Below are 26,275 nucleotides of genomic sequence, written 5' to 3' on the forward strand. Positions count from 1 at the left end.
TCTAACAATACTGTAATATTTTTGGGTAATTCCCACGTTGAAAAAATTGGAGAGATGCAAGGATGATAAGAGAAGATTTGTTGAATTCAAGTGAGTGACAAGCATTACCGCAGTTTTTAATTTGTCTAATCAACAGAAAAGTGGGCGAAATTAAGCATCATCATCTCTTTAATCTTGTCTTATATCAAGATTATGTAATGAATGACCTCACCATTAAGACTACAGTTTCATTAAGGGCATTGATGATTAAGTTTGGTTGGTGTTGAAGATTTGTTCTTGTTTTGACTAAATGTGTTACTTTATAAAAGTAATTAATCTCCATTGATTGCAATCATAATTATTCTCAGAGAATTATTAATGTTACTTTCACATTTTGCCTTCTGATATCCGCCAACAAACAGTCAACTCTTTTAATCATGGGCAAGAATATTTTCAAACTCAAATGACTCTTTAAGAAAAACTACAAACTGTAGCTAGCTTATTGCCCACTTGCTTGAGAAAGACATGCCATCTTTAAAAAATATGTATTTTCTTCATTTTACTGCAAAAGGCACAACCACCAACTCAATTTAGAAAACAATTGGCAATTGTTGCTGTATTATGAAGTTCAAACAATAATGTTAAAGTTCTTTCCAGTTTTGGCCTGTCATAAAAGCACTAGCCTCTTCCCATGTTTCATTTTCTTCCATTTTACCCATAAGCTTCAGGATTTGAGATGCTGAAATCAAAAGAAAAATACAAAAGAATCACACACTTTAATGTGAGACCACTACCAACAGAGTAATTAGTATTGAAGTGAACATGGAGGTCATTTTCCATAGCTTTCTTGTGAGGTTTCTTCAAATAAAGAACCCCACCAGCAAAAAACTTTAGCCAGTTAAAGTGCTTCCTTTGTTACAAGGTTTTCAAATAATTGAGGTTTTAAAAGCAAGTTTTTCTTGGATTGAGGGTAAGAAGAAAATGAAAGAAAGCCATGTTTGTATAACAAACGACACTAACCCCACTTGGGGATCTTCAGCTTTTCATTTTAAGATTTTCTTTTCCGTTTTTATTTGGATTTACATCATTTGATATGTAGATGTTGAAACTTAACCAGGCAGCTTTAAATAATTGATGTGCTACAGAATTCCCTTTGAATTTGAGTATTTTGGTTGCAGAGGCTCAGGCTCTAATCAGTTTCCTGAACCAAGCCCAATCGGCTCATAAATTTCTGCTAACCGAGCCCAATAGGCTCATAATATTGGGCCCTTATCCTATGTGAGTAGACTTATCCTTCTAATACCTATAAGCATGATTTAATATTGGGATCGAACCACGTTACTGTGAAATGAATCACCCATGACAAAATCAAGAAAAGTGCTGTGAAATGATAAAAGTTAAAGCCACGTTTCTTCTTTTTTTTTTTTGTTTTTTCCCCTTTTTCTTCCTTTTGGGATTGGTAAATAAAAGCGTCCGTGAAACCCGTGTACAAAGAAAAGACTCCTCTAGAATACAATTCTAGACCACTTAATTGGGTTTCATTGCAAGTTTGGATTGTAGGAGTTTGAAACGAGGTTAAATTTAGATTAGTTTAAGTTAAAAAATTTTATATTATTGAGTTATGTATAAATAAATTTAAAATTTAATTTAAGTAAAATAAAATTATTTTCATTAATATATATATAAATAATATTATTTTGATTAATTTTAAATTATTTAAATCAAACTCAAATATATATTTAATCTGATATTTTCAAACGAAACTACACACGTTACTCAGCAGCGAAGCTGCGAGTGCTTTCCATACCGCAAGAGGAGGAGGAACAAGTGGCGACAAAACCGCTGTACCTGTCTCAAACTTTTAAAACTCAAAAAAAAAAAAAGAGCCACTCTTCCACTTTCTCTTTCTTTAACGATGTTAATAATAATAATAAACTACTGGTCAATTCAATTCAAATCTCAGCCATAAGTGTGGAAACAACAGCAAGAGACAAACTACGTCCAGTTTTGCTTGCTTCATGACCGCATCACCCTTGGGTATGACCGTTTGAGTTTCCTAAGTTTTAACGCTTTGAGTTTGTGTTTAACGTTTTTCTGCATTTTTAAATTTGATTTCATTCTTTTTCGGGCGATGTTGATTCACATTCGTCTGGGTATGTGATAAAGTTTTGTTTTTAATGTAATGTTGTTCCTGGGTTCATTTCCAAACTGGGACTTGTTGGTAAGCGTAGGATTTCTTTTTTTCTTTTGTGAATTCTGATCACCAGTGACTACTCTCGCTTCAATTTTGAAAGTTCCTTCTTTCTTGAGTTAATTAGAATGTAAATAGAAGATATCTGGTTTCAAGTTGACCTGGTTTTGTTTTTAATCAAAAGACTCTGGTTTGATTTGTTCAGAATGTTATTTGTGCTTTTGAATGTTTTTAGAAACTCTGGGCATGATTAATTTATTAGTGTATGACTTTTGTTTTGATTTTGATTTAATTATTTTTTAGCATGAATTTGTAGAAGATTGTGGGCGCAAAGTAGTGTAGATTTTGGAGTCCTCTGGTGACGGTTGCGACATGATGGTGTAGAAGGTAGAGGTGATTCTAGGTTCAGTTGTTGGAGAAATTTTGACTCACAAAAAACTCAAGAGAAGTGAAATATTGAAGTATAATGGTTCCAAATAGAGATGGAGTTGGCCTAGCAGAACTTCATGAACACAAGCCTTCCACTGGGGCTTCTGATGGTTATAATGGGGAAAGTTCTGTTAGAACTTCATTCTCTGAAGAGGGCTTGCTGAATGATGAAAAGCCTAGAAGGACAAGTCAGGTGAAATTGGCAATTATTTCCAGTCGATTTAACTTACTGAAAGTGGGTTCTGGTGGCAATTTACCTTCTCCAACCGCTAAGTTTCAGCAGATTGCTAAAGAAAAAGATGATATATCACGTTCCATACCCTCTTCTACTAGCCAACGTTTCCGCAGGATCCTTGCTAAGAAAATTGATTGGGCATCTCTGTCAAAAATCTGCCAAGACTGGATCAAGAATCCTTTCAATATGGCTCTTTTTTTATGGATAATCTGTGTTGCTGTCTCTGGAGCAATCCTTTTTCTTGTCATGACAGGAATGCTTAACGGTGTCCTACCTAAGAAGTCAGAGCGAGATGCCTGGTTTGAGGTCAATAATCAAATACTCAATGCTCTTTTTACTCTAATGTGTCTGTACCAACACCCAAAGCGGTTTCACCACCTTGTACTCCTGTTCCGATGGAATCCAAAGGACGTCATTGCACTTAGAAAAATATACTGTAAGAATGGCACTTACAAGCCACATGAATGGGCACATATGATGGTGGTAGTTGCATTGCTCCATTTGAATTGCTTTGCTCAGTATGCACTGTGTGGCCTTAATTTAGGATACAGAAGATCTGAACGACCTGCTATCGGTGTTGGTATCTGCCTCAGTGTTGCAATTGCCGCTCCAGCAGTTGCAGGTGTTTACTCCATTGTTAGCCCACTTGGAAAAGAGTATGATTCACAAGTGGACCCAGAAGCTCAGGACCAAATTTTCATGAAGAGCACTGAGCATCCCATCGACAGGAAGTTATCATTGGAGAAACGATTTTCATTTGCATCAAAAAATGAGCACAGAACAGTTGAGCTTGCACCAGCCTGGAGAGGGAATTTATTTGACATTTGGGATGATATTGCTATAGCATATCTTTCTGTTTTCTGTAGCTTTTGTGTTCTAGGGTGGAACCTGGAAAGACTTGGTTTCGGGAATATGTATGTCCATATAGCAACTTTTCTCCTTTTTTGCACAGCACCATTTTGGATCTTCAATTTGGCTGCTGTCAATATTGATAATGAGACTGTCAGGGAAGCTTTGGGATTAACCGGTGTTATTCTTTGTATTTTTGGTGTACTCTATGGTGGCTTCTGGAGGATCCAAATGAGAAAGAGATTCAATTTGCCATCAAATAACTCATGTTGTGGAAAGCCTGCCATTGCAGATTGTGCTCAATGGCTTTTCTGTTGTTGGTGCTCTCTTGCTCAGGAAGTCCGAACAGCTGATTATTATGAAATTGTTGAAGACAAGTTTTGCAGGAAACAAACTGATGAACACCACCAACCAACCCTGTCTCCATTGCCGCGTGAAGATGGATCAGTTCAGCACAGATCCAGTCCAACTTCTCCCATTTGGGACAGCCCTGGACCATCCAGGTTTGTGACAGAGAATTCTCCTAGTCCTGGCAGAATACGAATAGATCATTACAGTCCAGGTAGACAGCCCTCGAATCAGGAGGTAGAATATTTTTCCAAAGATGATGACAATTATATGAAGCCTCCTATTTGGCCATCAATGTTGAGAGAAGACAATTCCAACCAAAAGGTGTAAAGATAGATTACTATTAACACATTTAAAGAAAATCACCCAATTTGTAGGCTTTTGGGTGGAGGGATCTGTAGAATATATGTTAGTTCCTATAATATGATGAGTCAAAATTTCTATTCATGGATCCTTTGAAATCGCTATTCTTTATTCAGCTTTTTCCTAGTAACGATAGCTAGTTGTATATCATCAAATTTAGCTCCTCTTTTCACCCTCCATTTGTTAATATGAAAACGGTAATCGGAAAGGCACCATTCTCGTCGGTCGTTGGAACTTAGAAAGTAATTTTAATAGCCCACATGAAAATGGTCGTACATGAGGCACCCGGGACTCCAATGAGGCCACTAACAGTTTGGGCATTTTCAAGATGCCTGGGCCGGCCCTGCAACAAGGTGAGATTCTGATGCCTAGTTTCATTTCCGGCTCAAATGTGGTAACCACAATAAAACTCCTGGGAGCGGATTTACTTATAACCGAATCAAAGATGGAATTAGTTTAAACTTATATTAAAATTATAATATTCAGCTTGAATTTATTTGAGTTGATGTAAAGTCTTTAATGAGATAAAAGGTATCTTTAAATGGATAAATAGTATTATTAAATAAGCAAATAAATCAATCTTGAATTGAACTATTGATTTAAACATTTAATTTGAAATCGATTTATTTAAATTGATTTAATTAAGATCGATTCTACTCCTACTTTAGAGTGATTCCATCAAGAGAGAGAGATTGATATAAAGATTGATTGTGATGTTACGAGACTCTTTGACAAACATAATTTTTCTGTTTCTCCCACTTATTGCAATTTTAGTATCCAACTCAATCTTATATAAACTTTCATTTAAATTGTGAAGGGTATTCGGTATTTGATACACGTCATCCAGTCAACTAGTGTAAGCTATGGCTTCAAAGTATCAACGTCAGCGGATTTTAAAATTATGAGGTTCTGCTTTACCAAATTATATTAATGAGATTAGTGCTAATATCCAAAATTTCTATAAAAAGATGTTCATTTAATGATCTCATAGACCAGACTTTCTAAATCAACCGTCTAATCTCTATTATTTATTGTGCTTTTTGTTCGTAATTGGCAGTTCCCACATATCAGACTCATGGCCCTGAAAGTGAAAACCCATCAGCCGAATTTGAGAATCAACTTGTTAGTACGCGTGGATTCGAGCCCGAATCCAAAGAGAAAAAGACTGAAAGTGACTGGACAAAAAAAGAAAAAAGAATTATCAAACAAGCAGAAGAAGAAACATCATTGCAAGAATTACTCTGGTGCGAAAACGTCAACAAGTCTTAAACTTCAGATGAGCAATCAATCTGGTATTTCAATTAAAATTCGATTAATTTGAATATATATTCAAATTCTAATTGACTCGATTCAAATCTAAACTTAACTTGAGCATATCCGCTTATGACTTAATTTGTTAGTAATTTTCAACGTTTTAACAAGACAATCACTAAGCCATTTCTCGTTAATAATCATTCTAACAGCCCACATGCAATAATATAATGGTCACAGTCACATAATTTACATCCCCACAAAAGATAGACAATTTAATAGGGAAGGTCCATTAAATAATTTCAGGTCCTGTCTTCCGCCACTAAATTGCAAGCAAAAGGCCAGGCAACGAGCGGCAAGCAAGATCGCGCAGGTGGCTCTGCCACAAAGTGTGGTTCACTTGTCTACTTTCCCAACGCGGTGGCCGCAGGTCCCTCACCGTGAGCCATGTATTGAAGTACTCCCGGAATTGTGTTATCAGACCATCTTTCACCGTCCATACGTGAACCCAATAAGCTTTTGCACCTTCCCATCCCTCAGCAATCACCGAATCACCAACCATTTCTATGCTTCTGGGATCGAACCGAAACGTGGCCTGGCTCCACTCACCCGTGAGCATCTTCATCATGTGTTGGCATTTCGGAGGGCCATGGAACCACCATTCTAGGTCGCTTGCTAAAAGCTTGGACACGCTGTCCATCTCCCCATGAGCCAATGCCCTGTAGAGTGATTGCACAATCGCCTGGTTTTGAATTCCAGCGAGTTTCATGCCAGTCTCAGATTCCGGCACCTGCGTTGCAATATTGTTCAACTTATCGGCCATTTTTGCCAAGGTTACAAATACCAACTCTGAAGAAATAAAAAAGCTGAAAATTTTGTGCTTTGGACTGACTTCATCAATCCTTACTGCAATATCTATTTATAGGTGAAAACGGAGAGGGAAGGATGGGGGTTTGGTACCTTAATGACATAGCAGATCCAAAGGTCCAGTTTAAGTAATCCTTAATAATATTCCCAAAATATTAATAAATTAATAATTTTTTAATTTTTTTTTTTTCGCTGGGCAACAACGATGGTGATTTTCTAATTAGAAAATAAACTTTACCCTTCAATAGTTCTTTTGTCATTTATTGTAACAAGTGAAATTCTAATTCTAAACTTGTAGTCAATATCTTTCATTCCTTTGTTCTTTGGAGATCTATCTATATCTCCTGTAGAAATGGACACTTTTTGGAATAAATTACTTGAATATTTTTCTAGTTTGTATGCATGATATTTAGCTGATCGATTTTCCGGCTGTTCCCTGGAGCCAATATAGTTTTAAAAGGAAGAGAAATCCATGTAAAAACATGACCGCGTTCAATCATTTTGACAAGTATACAAATATGGGAACCTGAAACGGACAATCTGGAGGTTACCAAAACTTCTAAAAAATGAAAATCTCAGTGTTCTTTTTGTAGACACCAAGCATATGACGACTGAGATTGCAGTCTAAATATTATAATTCACATGGTTCAAAATAGGCTGGGTTTGCTTGCCATTTACTGCTTCGGGGTAACTGTTTATTTATTGGTGTTACAGTTTACTTTGTTGGCATTACTAACAAGTTTGAACTCGAACTGGATGATATGAATTCGAGCCCAGCGGAGGTGACCCTTCTTTAGACTCAAATTTGCTGAAATCCATCCAGGTAAAGATTGCCAGTGTTTTGTATTTATTTTCAAATAGCAATTCAGCCAAAATGAATTTTCCAGCGTGTTTATCATTTCGTTTGCTTGGTAGAGACGTCCATTAATTGGAGAAGTAGTTCAGGCATTATTGATGAAGAAAAAGGAAGAAGGGATAATTGAGGCATTTGAGTTATGGGTTGTTGCTGTGGCTAAGGAAATGACAGGCTGGAGGAAAGGAGGTTGACGCTTTGAGGACTCTGGTTTTTTAAAGAAAGAAAAACTAGTCATGATCATATTATATTAAGTAGATAAAATCCCAAATTTAATACCCAATTTTTCAGCCTCTTCATTAAATAATTTAATATTTTAATCTTGATATATTATCTATAAATTTTAAATTTATGTTCTTTTGTTTCGATACCACCAATCTTTCTCACTCAAATTTCTCATGGAGGGGCAACTGCCATCGTCTTAGAAAGCCACAGACCGAGGTAGCGACTCAGTCTCTATCAGCTTGCGTGTACACATACAAGCCCTCAACAATATGAAAAGGACTCTTTTTTTTAAACTATTTCCAACCTCACTCCCATCATTTGTTCAAACAACCAAGTTTTCATCCGTATTTATTATATAGATAAATTTAAAATATATTAATGAAATTTAAAATTATTATATCAAATAAATTAAAATTTTATAAACATAATTGAGGTTCAAAATACCATTAATAGAAATACAATATCTCCCTTGAAGTAGAGAGCAATACAATATTGGAAGGTGTTTTATCTTTTATCCACTAAAAATTTATATTTAAAAAGTGGTAGAACCTAACCTAACCTAACTATAATCAAAAGAAACAAAAGAAAAAAAATGATGGATATAAATCAAGTCAAACTTACAAATCCCTTATCTCAAGTTTGACTTGAGTTTATTGAGCCACAAATAAAAGTGATTCGAGTTTAACTCAAATGAAATATTTGATTCGATTCAAGTTTAGCTTAAACTTACGGTTTTAATTTGTAGCTTAGATAAATAGTTTAAATTTGTGACTTATTAATAAAATAATATCATGTTATCTAATAATAGATAAAACAATATTGTTTTTAACAATTGTTTAATATAATTCTAATTAAGTCATTAGTTAAGTTTAAACCAAATCAAGTTATCTATCTGACTTAATAGTCAAACCAAACTAAATTTTCTCTAACTTAAGTTCAATTCAATTTAAAAAACGAATTAAATCTTTTAATTGAAACTCAACTCAAATTTGAGATAAACGAATTTAAACTAAATCAAATTGAATTGAAGTACACCAAACTAACTTTCGAATCTGAGCCTATTTGGTTTGGATCCATCCTTGAACAGAATATACATCGGGTCAAAATTAAAGAAATGCAAGCAAATGGACAAATAACAATGATATGATATAGTGATCCAACTAGGAACACTCTCATGTACATTGCATGGGGCTTCATCAATCATTGTCATTGCTAAATCCATCGATATATCATCAAATTAAAACTGATTTGGATAAGAATTGGCTTTTAATTTGTCCTAAAGTTGGCAAATAGCTGTCGAGTCAAACTTAGCTTGGGCCCTAGCATTCCGATTCTTAAGAATCGAGTCTTTTAGAGACACAACCTGGTCTGTACCCTTTCTTTAAATATAGGGCTCGGACTAGACCCTATTCAAAGACCTAATGAATTTTGTAATATTTCTTATACCTATCTTAATTATTAATTTTATTATTCTCTTAGTACTTTAATTTAAATTTAAACAATAGTTAAACTTTAAAATTAATTATAAAGATTAAGTATGATGAAAAAATTTATGTATTATATACTTGTGGTTCCGTGGTTAAAAGATTCAAATTAAAGTAAATAAATAGTAAACTTGTTTTAACAACCATATTTATAACCTAATGAAAATATCTTTACAAAGCCGATCCAATTTCTTTTAAAAAATAGAATGTTAATAAAATTTAAGTAAATACTAATATAAATAAAATAATAAATTGAGATAATAATAAAGAAATTAGTGACTATATATAAATCGAGACAACGGAAGAAATTGAAAAGAGTCTAAGAGTAAGTGTAAAAATATAAAAGAATAAAATAAATTAGAATGTTTTTATAAAAAATGAGAGTATGAGACATAGGAAAAGTGAAAAAATAGTTTTCGTTTTTGCACTTTTTGATAGGGATGACGATGGGTTGAGTAAGAAATGAATATTTTAATTTTTGTCTCTGTCCCACTAAAAAAAACTTTTCTCTCCCTGTGATACGAGAATAAAGAAATTTTTTTTTCTTTTTAATTTAGATAAAAAAATATTTATTATATATAATAATTCAAATTTTTAAATGATGATTCAATATATAAAGGTTAAGAGAATATATACAATAGAGATAAACTAAAAAGAGAGTAGATTAAGACATATTTATCTCTGTCTCTGTCTCTATCTCATCTTTGATTGTGAAGATTTTAGCTGTTCATGTGTTTATCTTTATTTTTATTCTCGTTTTTTATTAGAAAATGTAATGTATTGGACCAGCGTATGGACCCGTTTGCCTCTTCCCCATGCTCGTATGGTCTGAATCCAACCTTTTTACCCTACTCTTGTATGTCGTTTACCAATTATTGTACAAGTTTCTTGTTCTAGCTGTCTGATAAAGAAGAACTATAGCATCCCATAAATAGCGCTTGTGCATGCGTATCCGTTTCCCGTCCACACAGCCCATGCAATCATCTAATTCAGCGGTCTCCCCACACTCTTGGTAGGTGGAACATCCTTGTCAAAGCATGGAGGGGCTCAGAAAAAACTACATTAGAGAACATTGATATTGTTAAAATTATTAATTTTATCATTATTTTAGTTACATATATTTTTAAAAATGATTTTAAAAAGCATATTAAAACGACACTTATAGATATGTTATTGTCATACAAAATCATGATTTTAAAACTTATTAGATTAGTAAGTTTAATCGTCCAACCATCAAAGACCCAATACAATAACATCACTCATTCAATCGTAATTTAATCAAAAAAAATTTTTTAGTTACAGATAAATCATCAAATCAATCGTAAAAATAAGTTATCAAAAATAACAAAATCAACATTAAAAATTGAAATTGATGACTAGGGTTTCAATAGGTTGCACTTACGGTTTTTTTCAACATTTTACCTTCTTTTTATACTCCATTTAAAAAATATTATTATAGTCATTGAAAAAAAAAAAGCAAAAGACAACAAAATCATGCATAAATATATAAATAATATTATACGTATCTATTTTAAATATATGAATAAATATATATTTATTTATATTATTATATAATTAAATTTTATTTTATTTTTTATTTAAAATTATTTAATAATATAATGATATATATATATATGTAAAATAAATATTGTAAATATATGTTAGGTAGCCCTCAGATTAAATCAAAACAGACAAAATCATCTTTTAACGATTGATCAATCCAATCACTAACTTGAACCAGATCCTCCACCAATGCAACCCCTATTCCTGAGTAGGAAAATTATGTACAAATAGCTAGCTAGAATAGAATTGTTGAGATGGCATTTAATGGGTGGCCCCTTGGACCGACACCGCTGGACATAAATTTGTGGCTCAATATTATAGAATCGGCTACAAAATGAGGAAGTTCGGCTGGGAATTCAGACCACCCGAAGTGTGGGTTCCTCCACAAACTCCAGAACAAATTCAAGAGAAGTTCAGTTTGGTGAACGAATGGAGTCTCAGTAGGGTTGAATTCTATTTGGATCTAGTTTGAATAAACTTTGTCTTGAGACCAATTCGAAATTAATGAATTAAAGTTTAAATTTGATTATAAAATAATTTAATTCAAATTTAAATTTAATAATTCCAATTGACTTAAACATCATTTTTTTTCGGTTTAAAAAAAAAAGGCTTAATTGTTGACCGAACTCTATTCATTTAATCTGAATTTATCTTCAAATTCAAACCATTCCAATTGGATCCAACTTTACATTTAAAAAAAAAAAGTTAAAAGCAATTGTGATGGATGATGAGTAGGGGCCGAGTGATAAAAATGAAAGTTAGGCAATGAGTAAAGTTTGATTGAAATTTGTCAATAGTTGGATTCTAAGCGAGTTCAAACTCGATTCGAACAAACCCAAAACGAACCATATGATAACAAGTTCAAACCCAAACTCGAGCTTTATTTGATATAAAAATTGAGCTCGAACCCAAATCTGAATACTCACCCGAATAGCTCGACGGGGCTCGCAAGCCAAGCTTCTTCCAGAGGAGGTCTTCTTCTAGCTTCTGATCCTGCTGAATTTCTTCTGCCGACTCATCCTCTAGTAAATATAAATTGATATAGTGGGCTTTAGCTGGCCTTATCTCTTCTTCTTTTTCACTTATTTGGCTGATAAATCAACTAAATCTAAATGCTGTGGAATTTGGAGATTGGTTGGTGAAAGTCAAAGACCTTCTGGAGAGTGTACAAGGCTTTAATGGAGAGGTGCAGTGTGGGCTTGTGTATTCAGTGAAGAATAGCTGTATTACACTTTCTAAATTATTTTAATTTAATTAAAGAAATTTTAAATTTAAATAAATAAATATTTCTTCGTAACTTTTTAGTATTTTTTTTGTCAAAAAGTCAAAGTGTTTCATTTTAGCTTGTGCGTTCAGCTTTCAAGTTTCAAGTTCAACTTTTCAGTCTTTCACCATCTCATGCATGATGCGCATCTTCTGGCTGTTCGTAAACTTTTTATCATTCAACTTTCAGAAAAACGCATCACTCAGGGCCTCAATCGTTAACTTCAGCACCCAATCGACTCTTTATATCTTTTAAGATCAAACACTTCCTTTGTTACACTTCCTTTGTTCCACTTCCTCAACGCTTTCTATCTTTTCCAGGGACAAGCTTGTGAGCTCGATTCGCGAGCTCGACTTGTTATTGGGCTCGTTGAGCTTAGGCAAGCCAAGCTCGCGAGCCGCTCGGCTCATATGCGAGCTTGAATCGAGTAACAATTTTTCAAGCTCGTCTTCTGCTAGCCAAGTTGAGTTTGAACTTGACTAAGTTCGAGCTTGACTCGGTTCGAATCCACCCTATTTGTCAAATCTAATGTCTGTCTCTTAAATGGTCAAAAGAAGACTGGACTTGTCACATGTAAACCCTTTCTCCCATTTGGCTATAGTGAAAATCATGAAAGAGGTGTTTAATTTGAATAATACTTTATTAACAAAATTTAAAGATTAATTTAAAAATAAATTATTTAAAAAATTATTAGATATAAATTATTATTATATTTGATAAAATTTTATAAATATAAATAATTATTATATTTAATTAAATATAATAAAATAATATTAATAAATTATTTAACTTGAATATATTTGATATAATTATTCTAAAATATTTTTTATATTATTTGTTATATTAATTTAAAATATTATTATTTTTGTTTTAAAAAATTGATAAATAAAAATATAATTATAATGAAATCAAAAATATCTTAAAAACCTTTTAGTGATAATCAAATTATCACTTATATTATATATCATATTAATATTAATAATAAAAAAATTATTATAATTTTTTATTACTTATAAATTAAATTAAATAATATAAATAATAAAATATATATTATCAAAATATTTCTTATTAATAGGAAACCAAACTCCCATAAAGATATATAGATATATTTATGGTACGGACGTTATTTTAATCTTTAGTTTACGATCATAGTGCTAGAGGGTTTGTCGATTTCTTTTTTATCATGATCTCTTAACGAGATGACAGTAATTGAAGTATTAATAAAATCACATTTTAAGTACTATGATTGTTCCGTCTTGATTAATCACATCTTTATTCATATTTTTTTGTCAAAGAAATTTTGGTTTTGAAGAACTCTCTGACTTGAATAAATTGAGCTTAAACTGAAATTAAAGTCTATTTCGTTAACGACTCTTTTTATTTTTCTCAGACGATATATCTTCTTTTTCTTATCCAATAACTCTTCTTCTTTTTAGTAACTCTTTTCTTTCTTTGATATTACTATTTACTAACTCGAACTAACCATTCCGTATTTAAGATAAATTTAAGCTAATTTGTATTCAGGTTTGACTAATATACATCCTTGGTACATATGATGCATCTCTTTTTATTTTTGTAATTAAACAAAAGTTTAACGCTTGGGTCGACCATAGGGTTCGCTTCACAACTTAAAAATGGGCCAAGATGAAAACTCACCACCTAGCCCAACTTAACTCCATTGCATAAACCTCATTATCGATGCTCTTCTACTCAATATCAGAATAGCGTCCTTGGGCGGAACTTTAACATTATAGATTGTATCAAATTATATCAAACCAAATTTAATATAACCTACCGCATCTACATGTTGTATTATGCCAAAACCTACCAAAAGGCAAGCCTTATAAGGTGCCAACCAGTAGAATGACAAGCGCCCGAGCATAACTTAGGACTCTTAGAAGTGTCTCCGTGGACCTTTAACAAACTAGTATGTCCTATAATATAATTTTTTATTTTTTAATTAATAAATTTTTTTTTAATTTTTTTGTATGTCGGATTGACTCACCAGATCTTACCATCTCGACACAGTCCACACAGTTAATAGATGGGGTTTTTATTTATTGAGCTCAACCAGATCCCTTAGACACGTTATGTAGAGTCAAAATTAAATTCAACCCTACCTATGAGTCATCTTAGTGCTCTCGTACATTTCCACTCGTCCATCCTTGGTTTGTCTCTTTATTCCAATGTTTATCTCACTTTATATCATCCGCTAAAAAGTGATGCGAATAATAGAATAAAACCAAGCTGAATCTAGGAGGAGATGTTTAATGAACAAATTATCTGAATACTCACAAGTATAGATTAATTAATCAAAAGCTAAATAATTTTAAACAAAAATTTATTTTATTTCACGAGGGATTTGTGGTTTCACCTTGATCATCAGAACTTGGAAACATCAACCATTCATCAGGAGATGAATTTTGACCACTTTCATCTCTATCTACATCTCCAAGTTTTGAACCATCGTGGTGATCATCAAACACCGCCCTGGAATTTTCCATTACATTACTAATTTTTTCTAAATGTGGGTATTTTGAATGTTCAACAATCTTGCTATCCAAAGTTTTCAGAAATCCTAACCACCAAGAGTAAGAAGCAGCCTGGTTTTCTCCCCACTCGAATTCCAGGCTCTCCACCACAGACGGCGGCGCTGCAGAAATTGCAGGTGCAGTAGTTGACCATATGGGTTCAGGTAGAGGCATTGACTCTGTTAATGAATTATAACAACATAGTGAAGAACTCGCCACAAATGGTGTTGCTGTAACTGCAAGTATTCCGGTTGATTTTGTGGTTTGTTTCATTGAAGATCTATGGAGCTGCAAGGCTTGAACAATCTCTCTTCTAGCTTCAGCCATGTTGATTGTACAATCCTGAGGAACCCTTCTACTATGAGCCCTTCTTCTCATCGGCTTTCTTGTAGAATTATTATTCTTCTGTGAACCAAGATTTTCCATGGCTAATTAACAAGCTAAAGGAAGACAAATGAGCATGTTAAGAGCGAGACTTTGAAGTGATGTGTAATGGTGGAATTGTAAGTGGGAACGACGGAAAGTTGATGAGAAAATTAAAGAAAGAGATGAGTCGTCAGAGAGAGTAACATGTAGAGTGACACGTGGTTGGATAAATGGACACATCAAATGTTATTATAAGTGAAATGTCACTGTCGAAGGAGGTCTACGCCCGCCCACCGCTGCCGCTTTAATGGCTGATGATGCTTATGTTATGCTGATGCTTCGGCAGCCAGCAGTCACGCCTGCAGTTGCCAAAATCTGAAGGAAGATTTTGGGATTGGCCTGGGGTTTGTCATCATCTCGAAGGCTAGGAAGGTGAGGCATTTAAGTCCAGCACGAATCCGTACTGAACAGTTATAAGCAAAAATTAATGAAAGGAAAATAATTTTTTGAAGAAATTCATAGTTTGATAATGCTTCAAGGATTTAAAGTGGTGTCAGTTGATGGTTAGTCTCACGAATAACGAATAAATCATGAAATAAGAATATTTGTAAAGGTTGAATTTGTCCAATTGAATTGAGATTGAATTTAGGTCAATTAAATTTGACTAATTCGAGAGAATTGAGTTTAGAATTGGGTTTGATGACCTTCTCTCACATCAAACACAAATTTGATTTAATTTATAGAGTCAAATTTGATTTTAATATTATAGATAACTCAAATAATATCATTTTGATTAATATTTTAATTATTTTGAATCAAATTTTTTTTTTAGACTTATAAGTTTCATCTCAAGCTCACTTGTATAACATCTCCAAGGCTTTGGTTATGTTTGCATAAGAGGAGCTTGGCTTGAGCTTCATCGAGACGGGTTAACATCCTGTTGGTAAGAGGATTGTAGACAATTACAGTGTTGGAGTTTGTCCATGTCTGATGGTCCACGCTGAGCTCCAGTGGAATTTTGGGTCCTTGTCTTTGATATTGGACTTGAAGTCTTGAACCCTGCCCAAGATTTTAACAGTTTGGATTTCAGTCCAAGTATCGATCTTCCACTAATCTTTCTCGATTTCTTTCAACAAGTTTAAGCCCACTAGTAATTCTTAATAAAACTTTTTTATAATTAATTAAAAAAAATCAAAATTTGCATTTTACGATCGGAACGAGTCAAAGGACACAAGTACATCTATTTGACATGAGTCCATTCCCTCGCCTCGCCCTACTCAACCAAGAGCAAACTAATTAGAGGAGGGTTCAATCCTAACCTTTTTTCAGTTTGAAAGGATCGATTTTAAGCAGAATTACTAAAATTTTATTTTGATAACTCAAAAGTCAACTTTAGATTTATTTATTTGATAATAATATTTAATTTGTTAATAATATTATTAACTTATTAAATAATTAATAAGTTAAATAAAAGATTATGTATTTGATTTAACTGTAAACTAACCTTAAGTTTTTGATTTAGTTTGGATTGAATCCACTTATTAAAATATATAAACTTTGAAAATTATTTTGTTTCCAATATTTAGACAAATAATTTAGGAATGTCATTAATGGTAAATAAATACAGTGAAACAATATCATGAAAATTTATTTTAAATATATAATAATAATAATAATAATAATAATATTATTATTATTATATAATTAAATATTATTTTATTTTTGATTTAAAATTATTTAATTATATAATATTATATATCAAATATATATTAATTTATATATTTAAAATAAATTCATATAATTTTATTAAATTGAAAAACATTAGCCACTAATTTGCTGATATAATATTGACCTAAAGAAAAGTATATCCTCCTGAACAAACAAAATCCAAACAATATTCCTCACCATCTTGCACTTTCTGAGAACTTTCTGGATCCAATCCAAATCACAGCAAATGTGTCAGCCATCAATCATTCTTAAATTTGACTTAGTTGTAAAACCAGTGATGATAAAGTGGTTAGCAGATGACACACAACACAAAACAGAAGAAAGAAGGAAAAACACAAGTAAAAACAAATATTATTAATAAATGATTTGCTCCCATTGATATATATTTCGGCTAACAATAAAGCTACCAACCATATGTCAGACCTTGTTGTTTCAATATTCTTTAATCAAAAGAAAAGCTAGCACGACCAGAACAAGGTTTACATTATACTACTTACAGCTAAGGTTTCAAGGGTTTTGACAGCAGACCCAGTTGAATTTTACACTTCTATTGAGCTGTTTATGAGTCATTCATGCATAGAAAAAAACTTTCCGAAATCTCTCATTTCTGCAATGCATGCCAGCTCGGAGAGACAGAGAGGAAGATTTTAGGTTAAAATATTAAGGCGAGTCCTTGGTTTCTCAGGCTTCACGTGGACTCCCAGGAACCCATATAAGCTATAGCCTATAGGTCTTCAAAAATTGAAATACATTTAAGAGGGAAAAAAAAACAGTTAGCGTATGAAAGTCGCTTAAATGGTAAAAAGTTACTGCTTCAATACGAAGACTTTGGGTTTAAGTCATTAAAATTACCTACTAACATACCAAGTTTTAACTGTTTGGTGTCGATCATGTCGGTAAAAAGTTAGTTAATTTCCAATGCATTATAAACTAAATACAAACTTAAAGCCTTAAGAAAAAGAAAATCATATAAAATTTTATGTTCCACACTCATATAGATAATAAATAAAACAACATTAATCCTTGGAATCTTAACTAATATATAAATAAATTCTTCCCTTAATGACATAATTTAAATAATAAAAATAATGAAACTCACATAAAAATATATAAGTTAAAAAATTATTAATAATATATTAAAATCAAATTCCTTATTTATTTAAGATAATGATAATAAATCTAATAATTAAATATAAAAATTGACTTATTTAATTAATTAGATTTTTCTTTCAAATGAGCATGTTTTTTTAATTAAAAAAAATGTGTCACATGGCTCATGCGGCAGCAATTTGTACAGTGTTTCTCGAGGCTTCAACTTTTTTATTTTTATAATAATTTTCTTTTTCTCAACTTTCCCAGCTGGCGTTGGACGAATTTTTCTCACCTCACTTCCCTTAGTTCAGCGTATAACCAAACCCATCATGATTTATGGGTCAACTCTACAGCTCCCGTTTGCTCGAAAAGAAAATATAAAGAATAATTTTTATATTCTTTGTATTTAATTTCTTCGAAAAAATATACAAAAAAAAAAAAAACGTCTCTGATGGAATCATGAATGGCAAAAGTGGGACATCAAACAATTAAAAACGTATAAGTTTAACATTTATTAATAACATTAGCAACATTAAATTTAAAATTTCATTGATTTAATACAAAGAAATTTTGAATTAAAAATTAAATAATATTTAATTAATTAAATAATAATATATTATATAAGTTTGAAATTATATATGATTGTTTAATGATATTGATGAATGGGCCTGGAGACAGGAATATCAGAAAAGAATGGATACAAGTATACTATTCGCTGAATTGATTAACACTTATAAAGTTCTCCTTTTTCTTTGGAATATGATTAAACTTTAATTAAATAGTGGGGTGCCTACAGCTTACTGTTCAAGCAACGGCCCTTGGGTCATTTCAAGGGTTCTTATTCATATGTTTATAAAAATAATAATTAATTATTAATTGGACGTAGAGTTTATAATATTAGAGAACGAAAATTAACCTTGTCCCCATTGGGCAGTTGAAGAAGTGACATTAGATTAAATTAAATTGGCATCTCTTTCGTTTAGAGACTTGAAAAAAGTAATTAAATTGACTAAAATATAATTAAGAAATTAATTAATCCAATGAACTTAATTACAAACCAACGCAATTTCTTGATGTGGTGACCCCACCGTCTACAACAAGATTATGGCCACTTACATATTTTGATTCATCACTGGCTAAATAAAGCGCCGCCTCTGCAACATCTTTAGCTCTTAGAGTTGAGCCTTTTAAATTGCCAAGTCCGTTCACAAACTCTTCCATCTTGTCCACTTCTTCTTCACTGGGAATTAATCCAAAATTCATGCAGTCATCTTCTTCATCTACTGTCCTCCAAGCATTAACAAGCATAGAAGTCGCCACGCCAAATGGGGAAATACAGTTGACCCGAATCCCATATCGTCCAAGCTCACACGCGGTGTTTTTTGTTAGCCCAACAATGGCGTGTTTCGAAGCTGTGTAAGCATGTGGGCCGAGGCCTCCCATGACGCCGGCCACGCTTGCAGTGGAGATTATGCATCCGCCGCCTCTAGGAATCATAACTCGGGCGGCGTGTTTGATTCCTAGAGCGGTTCCTTTGACATTCACCCGCATGACTCGGTCGAACTCATCTGGGTCGAAATTGATAATGCTCTTGTTTTTGTACTGGTTTCCGAGCACCCCGGCATTGTTGAAAAGAATGTCAAGGCGACCGTACCGAGAGATTGTTGAGTTTATTAAATTCTCCATGTCGTCTTCTGAGCTAACATCACAGCGAACAAAGCTAGCAGAAGAAGATAATGTATCAGCAAGTAAATTTCCAAGAGTGTCTTCAATATCGGCAATGACTACTTTGGCTCCATGTCTCGCAAATAGTCTCACTGTTGCTTCTCCGATGCCTCTAGCTCCACCTGTGATGATTGCAACCTTGCCCTCCAACCTGGAAAATTGCAACAAAACTTAATCAATCTCAATGCTCAAGATAGAAAAAGCCAATATAACATTATACCTTTTATGAGAGATTGGAGAATTATCTTCCCAACCCATAACATGAATATTCTGAAGGGATGGCTCGGGCATCACTTGAGCAGGCATGGTTTAAGTTTAACAGCAAAAACGGTGGGACAGAGAGACAGAGAAAAACAGTATAAAGAAATAGAAGGAGCTAAGAAAGATTGGCTTTGATAAAGATGAGAAATGTAAAGAAGGTATATATAGGCAAGAGGGTCACAAAGGGTTATGTTAATATGTCAAGTGGGTTTGGTTACTTGGGTGAGCTGTTCTCCATCAGAGGGCAACTTCCTAAGAAATGTCCATTACAATAAGCCTCTCGCTCTCGCAGCTCGCTTGTTTCTCAAGTACATGTTTCCACTTCCTTATCTCTACATATACCTACTACCAGAACACCCATTAATTAATGGTTTTCAAATATCAACTCATTTGACTGAACCATGGTTCCTTCATGGTTTCAACTTTTAAGCTTGCAGTTACATCATGAGAGTCAGTCAAACCTTGGATGAATTTATTATTGAATATTCACTTCACTGACGATTCCTTCTATTTTAGTGCATTACCCACTTTGCTTATTGAACTAAAATATGCTAAGCAGAAATGTCAAGGTAACAAATTGCCGGCCAGACATTGTCTGACTCAATTATTAACTTAATTTCACTGGTTTGAACATCCTTGACACTTTGACAAAAAAAGGAAAAGTTGTAATCTCTTAGATGAACGAGCTTTCAGTTCACCTAAAACGTTACGTGCTTCAGAAAGTCTCATAGTCGAAAGAAGATAGGGAGGCTTAGTTAGACTGGAGACAGCTCATGGCTGATTTGGGTGTATCCAAAATGATATGACATGAAACCTAGATATTCGGTATGTAGATATTGCGTGATAACATAATATTAGTTAAATAGTTTCTCTAATTGTCAACATGTGACATGTGTTTTGTGATTAAAATATTATTTAATTAAAAATATTTTAAAATTTTAAAATTTATAATATTTTTTCTTTTTATTTAAAATTTTAATAATTCTTTTTATTTAAAATTTAAAAAATGGGTATTTTCCTCTTAAGTATTTTCTTATCCTCTATGGCAAATGTTCTCCTTCCTGACCATTCACTACTAAAATATGGATCAAACAAAGAGGATCTAGCTTCTGTAGTTTTTTTTTTTTCAAACTAGATTTTGTTTGAACAGTAATATTTTATGTTATCTTTGCCCAGAGCTAGAGATATGCAAAGACTGGAATCGGGTCTTTGACGAAAGATTTGGGTACTTGCATTTCACCTTGTTCAACTGTTTCTGCCTCAAATCCAAGATAGATAAACTCTGGATTTTTTTTAATATCCCAGGAAACTTTACCACATGGCCTTGCAGGATCCTCTTTCAGTTAAACGTATAAATAAATTAGACATATTTGCAATTTCATATATAAAATGGGAAACAGAGCAAAATTATTGAGGTAACTGAAATCATATAACAATTAATAAAACTATATGTAATATAAATGGGTATATATTTAATATATATTATAAAAAAATTAGATAATTTTAAATTATAAATAAAATAATATTCAATTATATGATAACATATTATATATATATTAAAAAATATATATACATAATATTATTTTATAATAATATAAAAAATATGACCAAGTCTCGATTTGAGTTGATTTCAAATTTAGAATGATTCGCCTTACAAAAAAAAAATATGACCAAATCAGGACAAATGTTACAATTTCTTATAACAAATTGTTGAGAGAACAATTTCAAAAAGGTGCTTGTTGCGTAATCAGGACCAATACTCGTTTTCTTCTTATAAAATGCTTTCTACCAAACCCTTCGTCATTCATACTACAAAAATTTGGGAAATGTATTTGACTAGAAAATTGGCCGTATTTCAATTCTAACTACTTTTTTGGACGTGATTTTTATCTAATTTAAAGCTGAATTGGATGTAATGTAAATCTAATTATCAAAAGCAGCAGCAGCCTCAAGTTCTTGACCACAATTACCTAACCATCTTGTTCACAATTACTTCTTCTAACTTTCCAAGGGAAAAAAAAAAAAAAAATTCAATTCACAAGTTTCAAAGTCTTCCCAAGACTTGGTTAAATAAATTTAAGATAATTTTCTTCCTTTGCACTCAATCATTTTTCTTGTGTTATTCATATTTAAGAGTCATTTATTTATATAAAAGTCAACTGATATTTTTCACGCAAGGTATAATAAATTTACATATTATCACTTTTTAATTTAAAAAATAATAATTCTTACCCAACTATTAATTTTAATATTTAAAAAATATTTATATCATTTTTTAAAAATATTATGATAAGGATGTCTTTAATTATCATTTGTCTATGTACTTAAAAATATTATAATGTAATGTTATTGGGCTAAACTGTAAAATATAAATATTACTTTTTAAAACTTATTAAGAAAATGTAAGAATGTTTCCTATATATAATATATATATAAAAATTTTATTAAGACTAAATTTGATTCGGCTTAGAGATTCAAGATTGGATAATTTCCTTCATACAATGGTTGGCTTTTTGTTGCTTCCATGCACAATTGTGATAAGGATATAAATATTACTTTATCGGACTAAATTGGAAGATATAAATATTATTTTTTAAAACTTATTAAAAACAGATAAAAAATTTTCCTTTATATTGTTTAAAAAATTATCATTTTCAACCTTATATATTTATAAAATGTTATTATAATTCCAATAATTTATAATATAACAATTAATTCTTAATTTATTGTATTTTATTCAGTTTTTTGAAAGTGTAATAATCAATTCTATTTCTTAATTTCAAAAAACCCAAAGTTTTTTTTAATTTTTAAAAACCCTTGAAAAAATTAATTAACACTTTTAAAATTAAAGGTGACCCTAAACATATGATTATACATTATTAACACCCTAATATATACTTATACTAATAAATTTTTCATTATTTTAAATTAAAATTAATATAAATTAGTGTAAAAAAATTATTTAATAATACTTTGAAAATAAAGTGTTATTTAAGTTGAGTGTGTTTTTGTATTTTAAACAATTTTATAAAAAGTGATCAGATTTTTTTTATCAAATTTAACAAATAAGTTGAAAAATGACTTTCCAAACTTAGAAGTAAGAATGTGTTCGTTCTTCAAACCTTGGGGGGGAAAAGTTGATTAGCCCTTATAAAACGATACATTAATATCCCATATCCAATAATATCTTATTTTCTGTCCATGGCAAACTGGCTGCCTGCCACGAGAGAAAAGTGTATGTATTTCTTGTATAAAATTTTCGTCCTGAAACCACAACCACCAAGCCAGATCGCCTACTGAAGTCAAAAGGTCAAAGATTTGATCGGCTGTTGTACATTGAAATCAGAGTCTTGGTGCTGATCCGGTCGTTGATTTATATTAAGATAATGCAGATTATATTCTCTATTGGCAAGTCAAGATCGTTGAAGACAAGTTGCATGTTGTTGGATTAGTGAAATAAACAACCTGAACAATTGTGCATGGAAGCGACAAAAAGCCAACCATTGTATGAAGGAAATTATCCAATCTCAAATCTCTGAGGGCACCTTTCATTCAAATTGACCTTGAGATAAATCTTATTTGAATTCGATTTGAATCAAATTTAATTTTAATAAATTATATATATAGAGAGAGAGAGAGAGTATGTATATTTGTTTTGCAATAATCAATGCGGGTAAGCATTAGTTTATCAAGAAGATAAAAAATTAGGTGAAGTGATCTTGGCATCAGACGTGGGAAATCTCTTCGAAGATTATTGCTCTGAGTCATATACAATATTTTATTTTAAATCAAGTGGCACGATATGGGAATACGTGGGACTTTCTGCTTCATATATATATGGCAAAAATTTTTAAGGTGTTGGAGGGCAAGTCAAAAACAAATTCCTTTTCCTTTTTGTGATTGGAGCATGGTAAGAGTTGGAATACCAATAAAGTCACAAGGTCGATTTATGTGGACGATAGAGTCCATCCATGGTTTTTATTTGAGGGGGATACCAATAAAGTCAAACCCCAATACTCTTTGATATGAGTTTGGTTTGAACGAATAATATATTGATCTGAATTCGTGAAATTAAAATTAAAAATAATTCAAATTTGGTTCATTGTCTAAGTTTAACATTTGGAGTTTAATTTAAATTTATAATTTAGATTTATAATTTAAATTCATGATTTATTAACAAAACTACTATATGGTTTTATCTAATAACAAGTACATTAATGTTATAATTGTTTGATATGAGTTAAATCTTTGCGGGCTTTAATCCAATTGTTATAGCTTGGTACAATTGGATCTATTACATTCTTAAGGTCCAGTTTGACCCAAAATGCAATTAAACCTTTATAAGTGTTATGAGGTCTCTCCACCTGAAAAGCTAATTTAAATGGTAAAGTTTCTCCTCACACTTAGATAAAACCTAGTTTGTTTGGATTTTCAACAATCAAAAAGCCCAAAGTTCGAGGACATCAAGCCACAATTGTCTTCATGTAATGTTTGCGTTATCCAGCTTTAAGTGGCCTTAAAGACAAGGTTACGGTAATCCCTAATCCTAATTAGCGGCCCAAAACAGATATTGAGATCCAAACCAAACTATGGACAACAAAAATAAATGAGGCCACCTACTTATGCGGTGCATTGAAACATGGAACATGGTCTGCCCTAAAATTGGCAGTTTGCCATGAATGGAGCAGGCCTTATGGTAGAGGGAATTGGTTTTGGGCTACAACTTCTTAGAATTTATTTGAGGCTCAAGGACAGCTTGCCCTTAATAAACAGCCCACATACTGAATGCCGTAATTTATGCAATTATTTTGCTGCTAAATTCCATCAACTTTAGGTTGGATAAATTCGAATTGAATCAAGCTGATTTGAACTTTGTTTGGTGTTTAGATAAAATAAATCGAGTTTGAATAAAGTAATCCCAACTTAAGTTTGAGTTAGACCACTTTGGTTTGATTGAATTGTCAAAAAGTTATTATCAAATTTATTTGTTTTAATGATTTCTATTTTCTCTAATGATTTATTTTTTTTAAAGTTTTTTCTTCGACAATTATTTTTTTATTTTATATATAATAACCCTTTTTCTTCTCTTGCAACTTTTTAGTGAATTTGTCACCAACTTAAACCAACCGAACGTAAACATAAACAAATCATATTAAATTTAAACTGGGTTTCAATTAAACCTATAAGGATTTGCTCAGTTCAGATCTATACCTCTATTTAGGTCTAAACACATATATAATAGACAATATGAAAACTGTTTTCTGAACCAAAAATGATAATCATTAGATAAAACACACACAATTCATAACAGGGATAGGTCCTACCCCCAACTGCTACATAAAAAACGAAACAGAGAAAAGCATGCAAAATCTGGACTGGTGTGAATCATTTGAGCAGCATTAACGAACACGTTGTCGTCTATTTCTTCTTGGATTAAAAAAAAAAAATTTGTTGGGATATGGAAATGAGTTTGAAAGCTTTTATTTAAAGCAAAGCTTACATGATTATATGCAATTATCTATCTTATTTCTTTCTAAATTCATATACCCAACATCCTAATTCATGCTCTAAGAGATCATTTAAATGATAAAAAAAAAATAATTTATGTATAAAAAAAATATAAGTTTAAATTTTTTTTAATGACACATCAAAATTAAATCTTTAATTTACCTAGTTTAATGATTATAAAATTGATTACTGGATTAATTTTTTCATTATAAAAAAAAAAAAACTTCCTAATTCATATGCCCTAAAAGCCTCTCTTAAAACATTATTGCTCAACTATTTAAAGAGAAAATGAGTATGAACGAAGATGGACACCATCAAAGGCTTTACCAGAAAGCAAAGGCACCCACCTCACCAAACTCACCGGACCATTTAACTGCGTATCAAAAAAAAAAAAAATAAATAGAAGAATCTCTTTAAAGACAAAAACTAAATGTAATTTCGTGAATCTTGGCAGCACCATCACTCGTTACATCGTTCATCCTCTTCAAGTGATTCGAATTGTCTGGGCGCTTGATTTTCCACACTCGTGGGACCCCTTCTTTCTGAATTATCACATGTAATTGAATGTAGGGTAATGATGTGAGATCACGATAGTATGTGAATTTGATGCCTTTGTATGCGGACCATGCCTGCCTGAAACGTAACAATCTGTCTCTTTTTCTTGGGGCCTACAATTCTTCCGTATTTAGCTTAACGGTCAACTTGGTAAATTTATAAAAGTTAAAGTTCTAATAAGTGATTGTAGAGTCATGCTTAAGTATGGGGAGATTAACTACAAATTATTAATCATCTGGATCAGGGTCTACTGAAAGCCGCAGCACTCTTGATCTTCACCCCTAGTTGATGATCATGTGATCTAGAGTTATTTTGTATTTTTGTCATTATATAATAATCACTTCTTATTTTATCATTCTTTATCTCTATTTTGCCTAATTAAAAAATTATTATTTGAATTTAAAATTTAAATACAATAACCCTCTCTTATTTTAATAAGAAAAATGGATGAAAAAAGTGAAGTGGGTTATAAATAAGTCGAGATATATTTTTTTGTCATAAATTAAATTATTTTCTCGATATTTTATAGTAATTTATATACACATATTTTGGTTGAACATTCTCCCATATGAATTAGTGTCATAATTGTGGAGATAAGTTTTGAATAA

General features: G+C 31.9%; 4 protein-coding genes across 5 annotated transcripts; 1 reads left to right on the top strand and 3 right to left on the bottom strand.

Annotated features, from left to right (window-relative positions):
- Positions 1 to 1,757: 1,757 nt before the first annotated feature.
- LOC123213349 lies at positions 1,758 to 4,478 on the top strand. 2 transcript variants are annotated; one of them, XM_044632770.1, is made up of 2 exons: positions 1,758 to 2,016; positions 2,474 to 4,478. In XM_044632770.1, exon 2 carries the CDS (start codon positions 2,637 to 2,639, stop codon positions 4,359 to 4,361), a length of 1,725 nt encoding a protein of 574 aa, XP_044488705.1. In that variant the 5' UTR covers positions 1,758 to 2,016; positions 2,474 to 2,636; the 3' UTR covers positions 4,362 to 4,478. The 2 variants fall into 2 exon arrangements, with proteins under 2 accessions (XP_044488705.1, XP_044488712.1); XM_044632777.1 differs by having other exon boundaries at positions 2,487 to 4,478.
- A 1,328-nt stretch (positions 4,479 to 5,806) lies between these two features.
- LOC123216660 (wound-induced protein 1-like) lies at positions 5,807 to 6,634 on the bottom strand. The gene has a single exon (XM_044637158.1). The coding sequence runs from the start codon at positions 6,466 to 6,468 to the stop codon at positions 5,968 to 5,970; it is 501 nt and encodes a 166-aa protein (XP_044493093.1). The 5' UTR covers positions 6,469 to 6,634; the 3' UTR covers positions 5,807 to 5,967.
- Positions 6,635 to 14,185: 7,551 nt separating this feature from the next.
- Positions 14,186 to 15,270, bottom strand: LOC123192824. The gene is made up of 2 exons (XM_044605485.1): positions 14,485 to 15,270; positions 14,186 to 14,391 (listed from the first exon to the last, which is right to left on the bottom strand). Exons 1-2 carry the CDS (start codon positions 14,856 to 14,858, stop codon positions 14,253 to 14,255), a joined length of 513 nt encoding a protein of 170 aa, XP_044461420.1. The 5' UTR covers positions 14,859 to 15,270; the 3' UTR covers positions 14,186 to 14,252.
- Positions 15,271 to 18,623: 3,353 nt separating this feature from the next.
- On the bottom strand, positions 18,624 to 19,925 carry LOC123214764 (short-chain dehydrogenase reductase 2a). Its single transcript, XM_044634743.1, has 2 exons — positions 19,564 to 19,925; positions 18,624 to 19,494 (listed from the first exon to the last, which is right to left on the bottom strand). The coding sequence occupies exons 1-2, from the start codon at positions 19,647 to 19,649 to the stop codon at positions 18,669 to 18,671; spliced, it is 912 nt and encodes a 303-aa protein (XP_044490678.1). The 5' UTR covers positions 19,650 to 19,925; the 3' UTR covers positions 18,624 to 18,668.
- Between the last annotated feature and the right edge of the window lie 6,350 nt (positions 19,926 to 26,275).

The sequence above is a fragment of the Mangifera indica genome, chromosome 1 (genome assembly GCF_011075055.1).
Source record: "Mangifera indica cultivar Alphonso chromosome 1, CATAS_Mindica_2.1, whole genome shotgun sequence".
Classification (NCBI taxonomy): domain Eukaryota; kingdom Viridiplantae; phylum Streptophyta; class Magnoliopsida; order Sapindales; family Anacardiaceae; genus Mangifera; species Mangifera indica.

What these genes read in the sequence shown, in the direction of transcription:
- LOC123213349 (XM_044632770.1), top strand. Translation starts at nt 2,637, where the DNA reads ATGGTTCCAAATAGAGATGGAGTTGGCCTAGCAGAACTTCATGAACAC.
- LOC123216660 (XM_044637158.1), bottom strand. Translation starts at nt 6,468, where the DNA reads ATGGCCGATAAGTTGAACAATATTGCAACGCAGGTGCCGGAATCTGAG.
- LOC123192824 (XM_044605485.1), bottom strand. Translation starts at nt 14,858, where the DNA reads ATGGAAAATCTTGGTTCACAGAAGAATAATAATTCTACAAGAAAGCCG. An exon ending in GCTGCTTCTTACTCTTGGTG is followed by an intron (nt 14,392 to 14,484) that starts GTTAGGATTTCT and finishes GGAAAATTCCAG; the next exon opens with GGCGGTGTTTGATGATCACC.
- LOC123214764 (XM_044634743.1), bottom strand. Translation starts at nt 19,649, where the DNA reads ATGCCTGCTCAAGTGATGCCCGAGCCATCCCTTCAGAATATTCATGTT. An exon ending in TCTCCAATCTCTCATAAAAG is followed by an intron (nt 19,495 to 19,563) that starts GTATAATGTTAT and finishes GCAATTTTCCAG; the next exon opens with GTTGGAGGGCAAGGTTGCAA.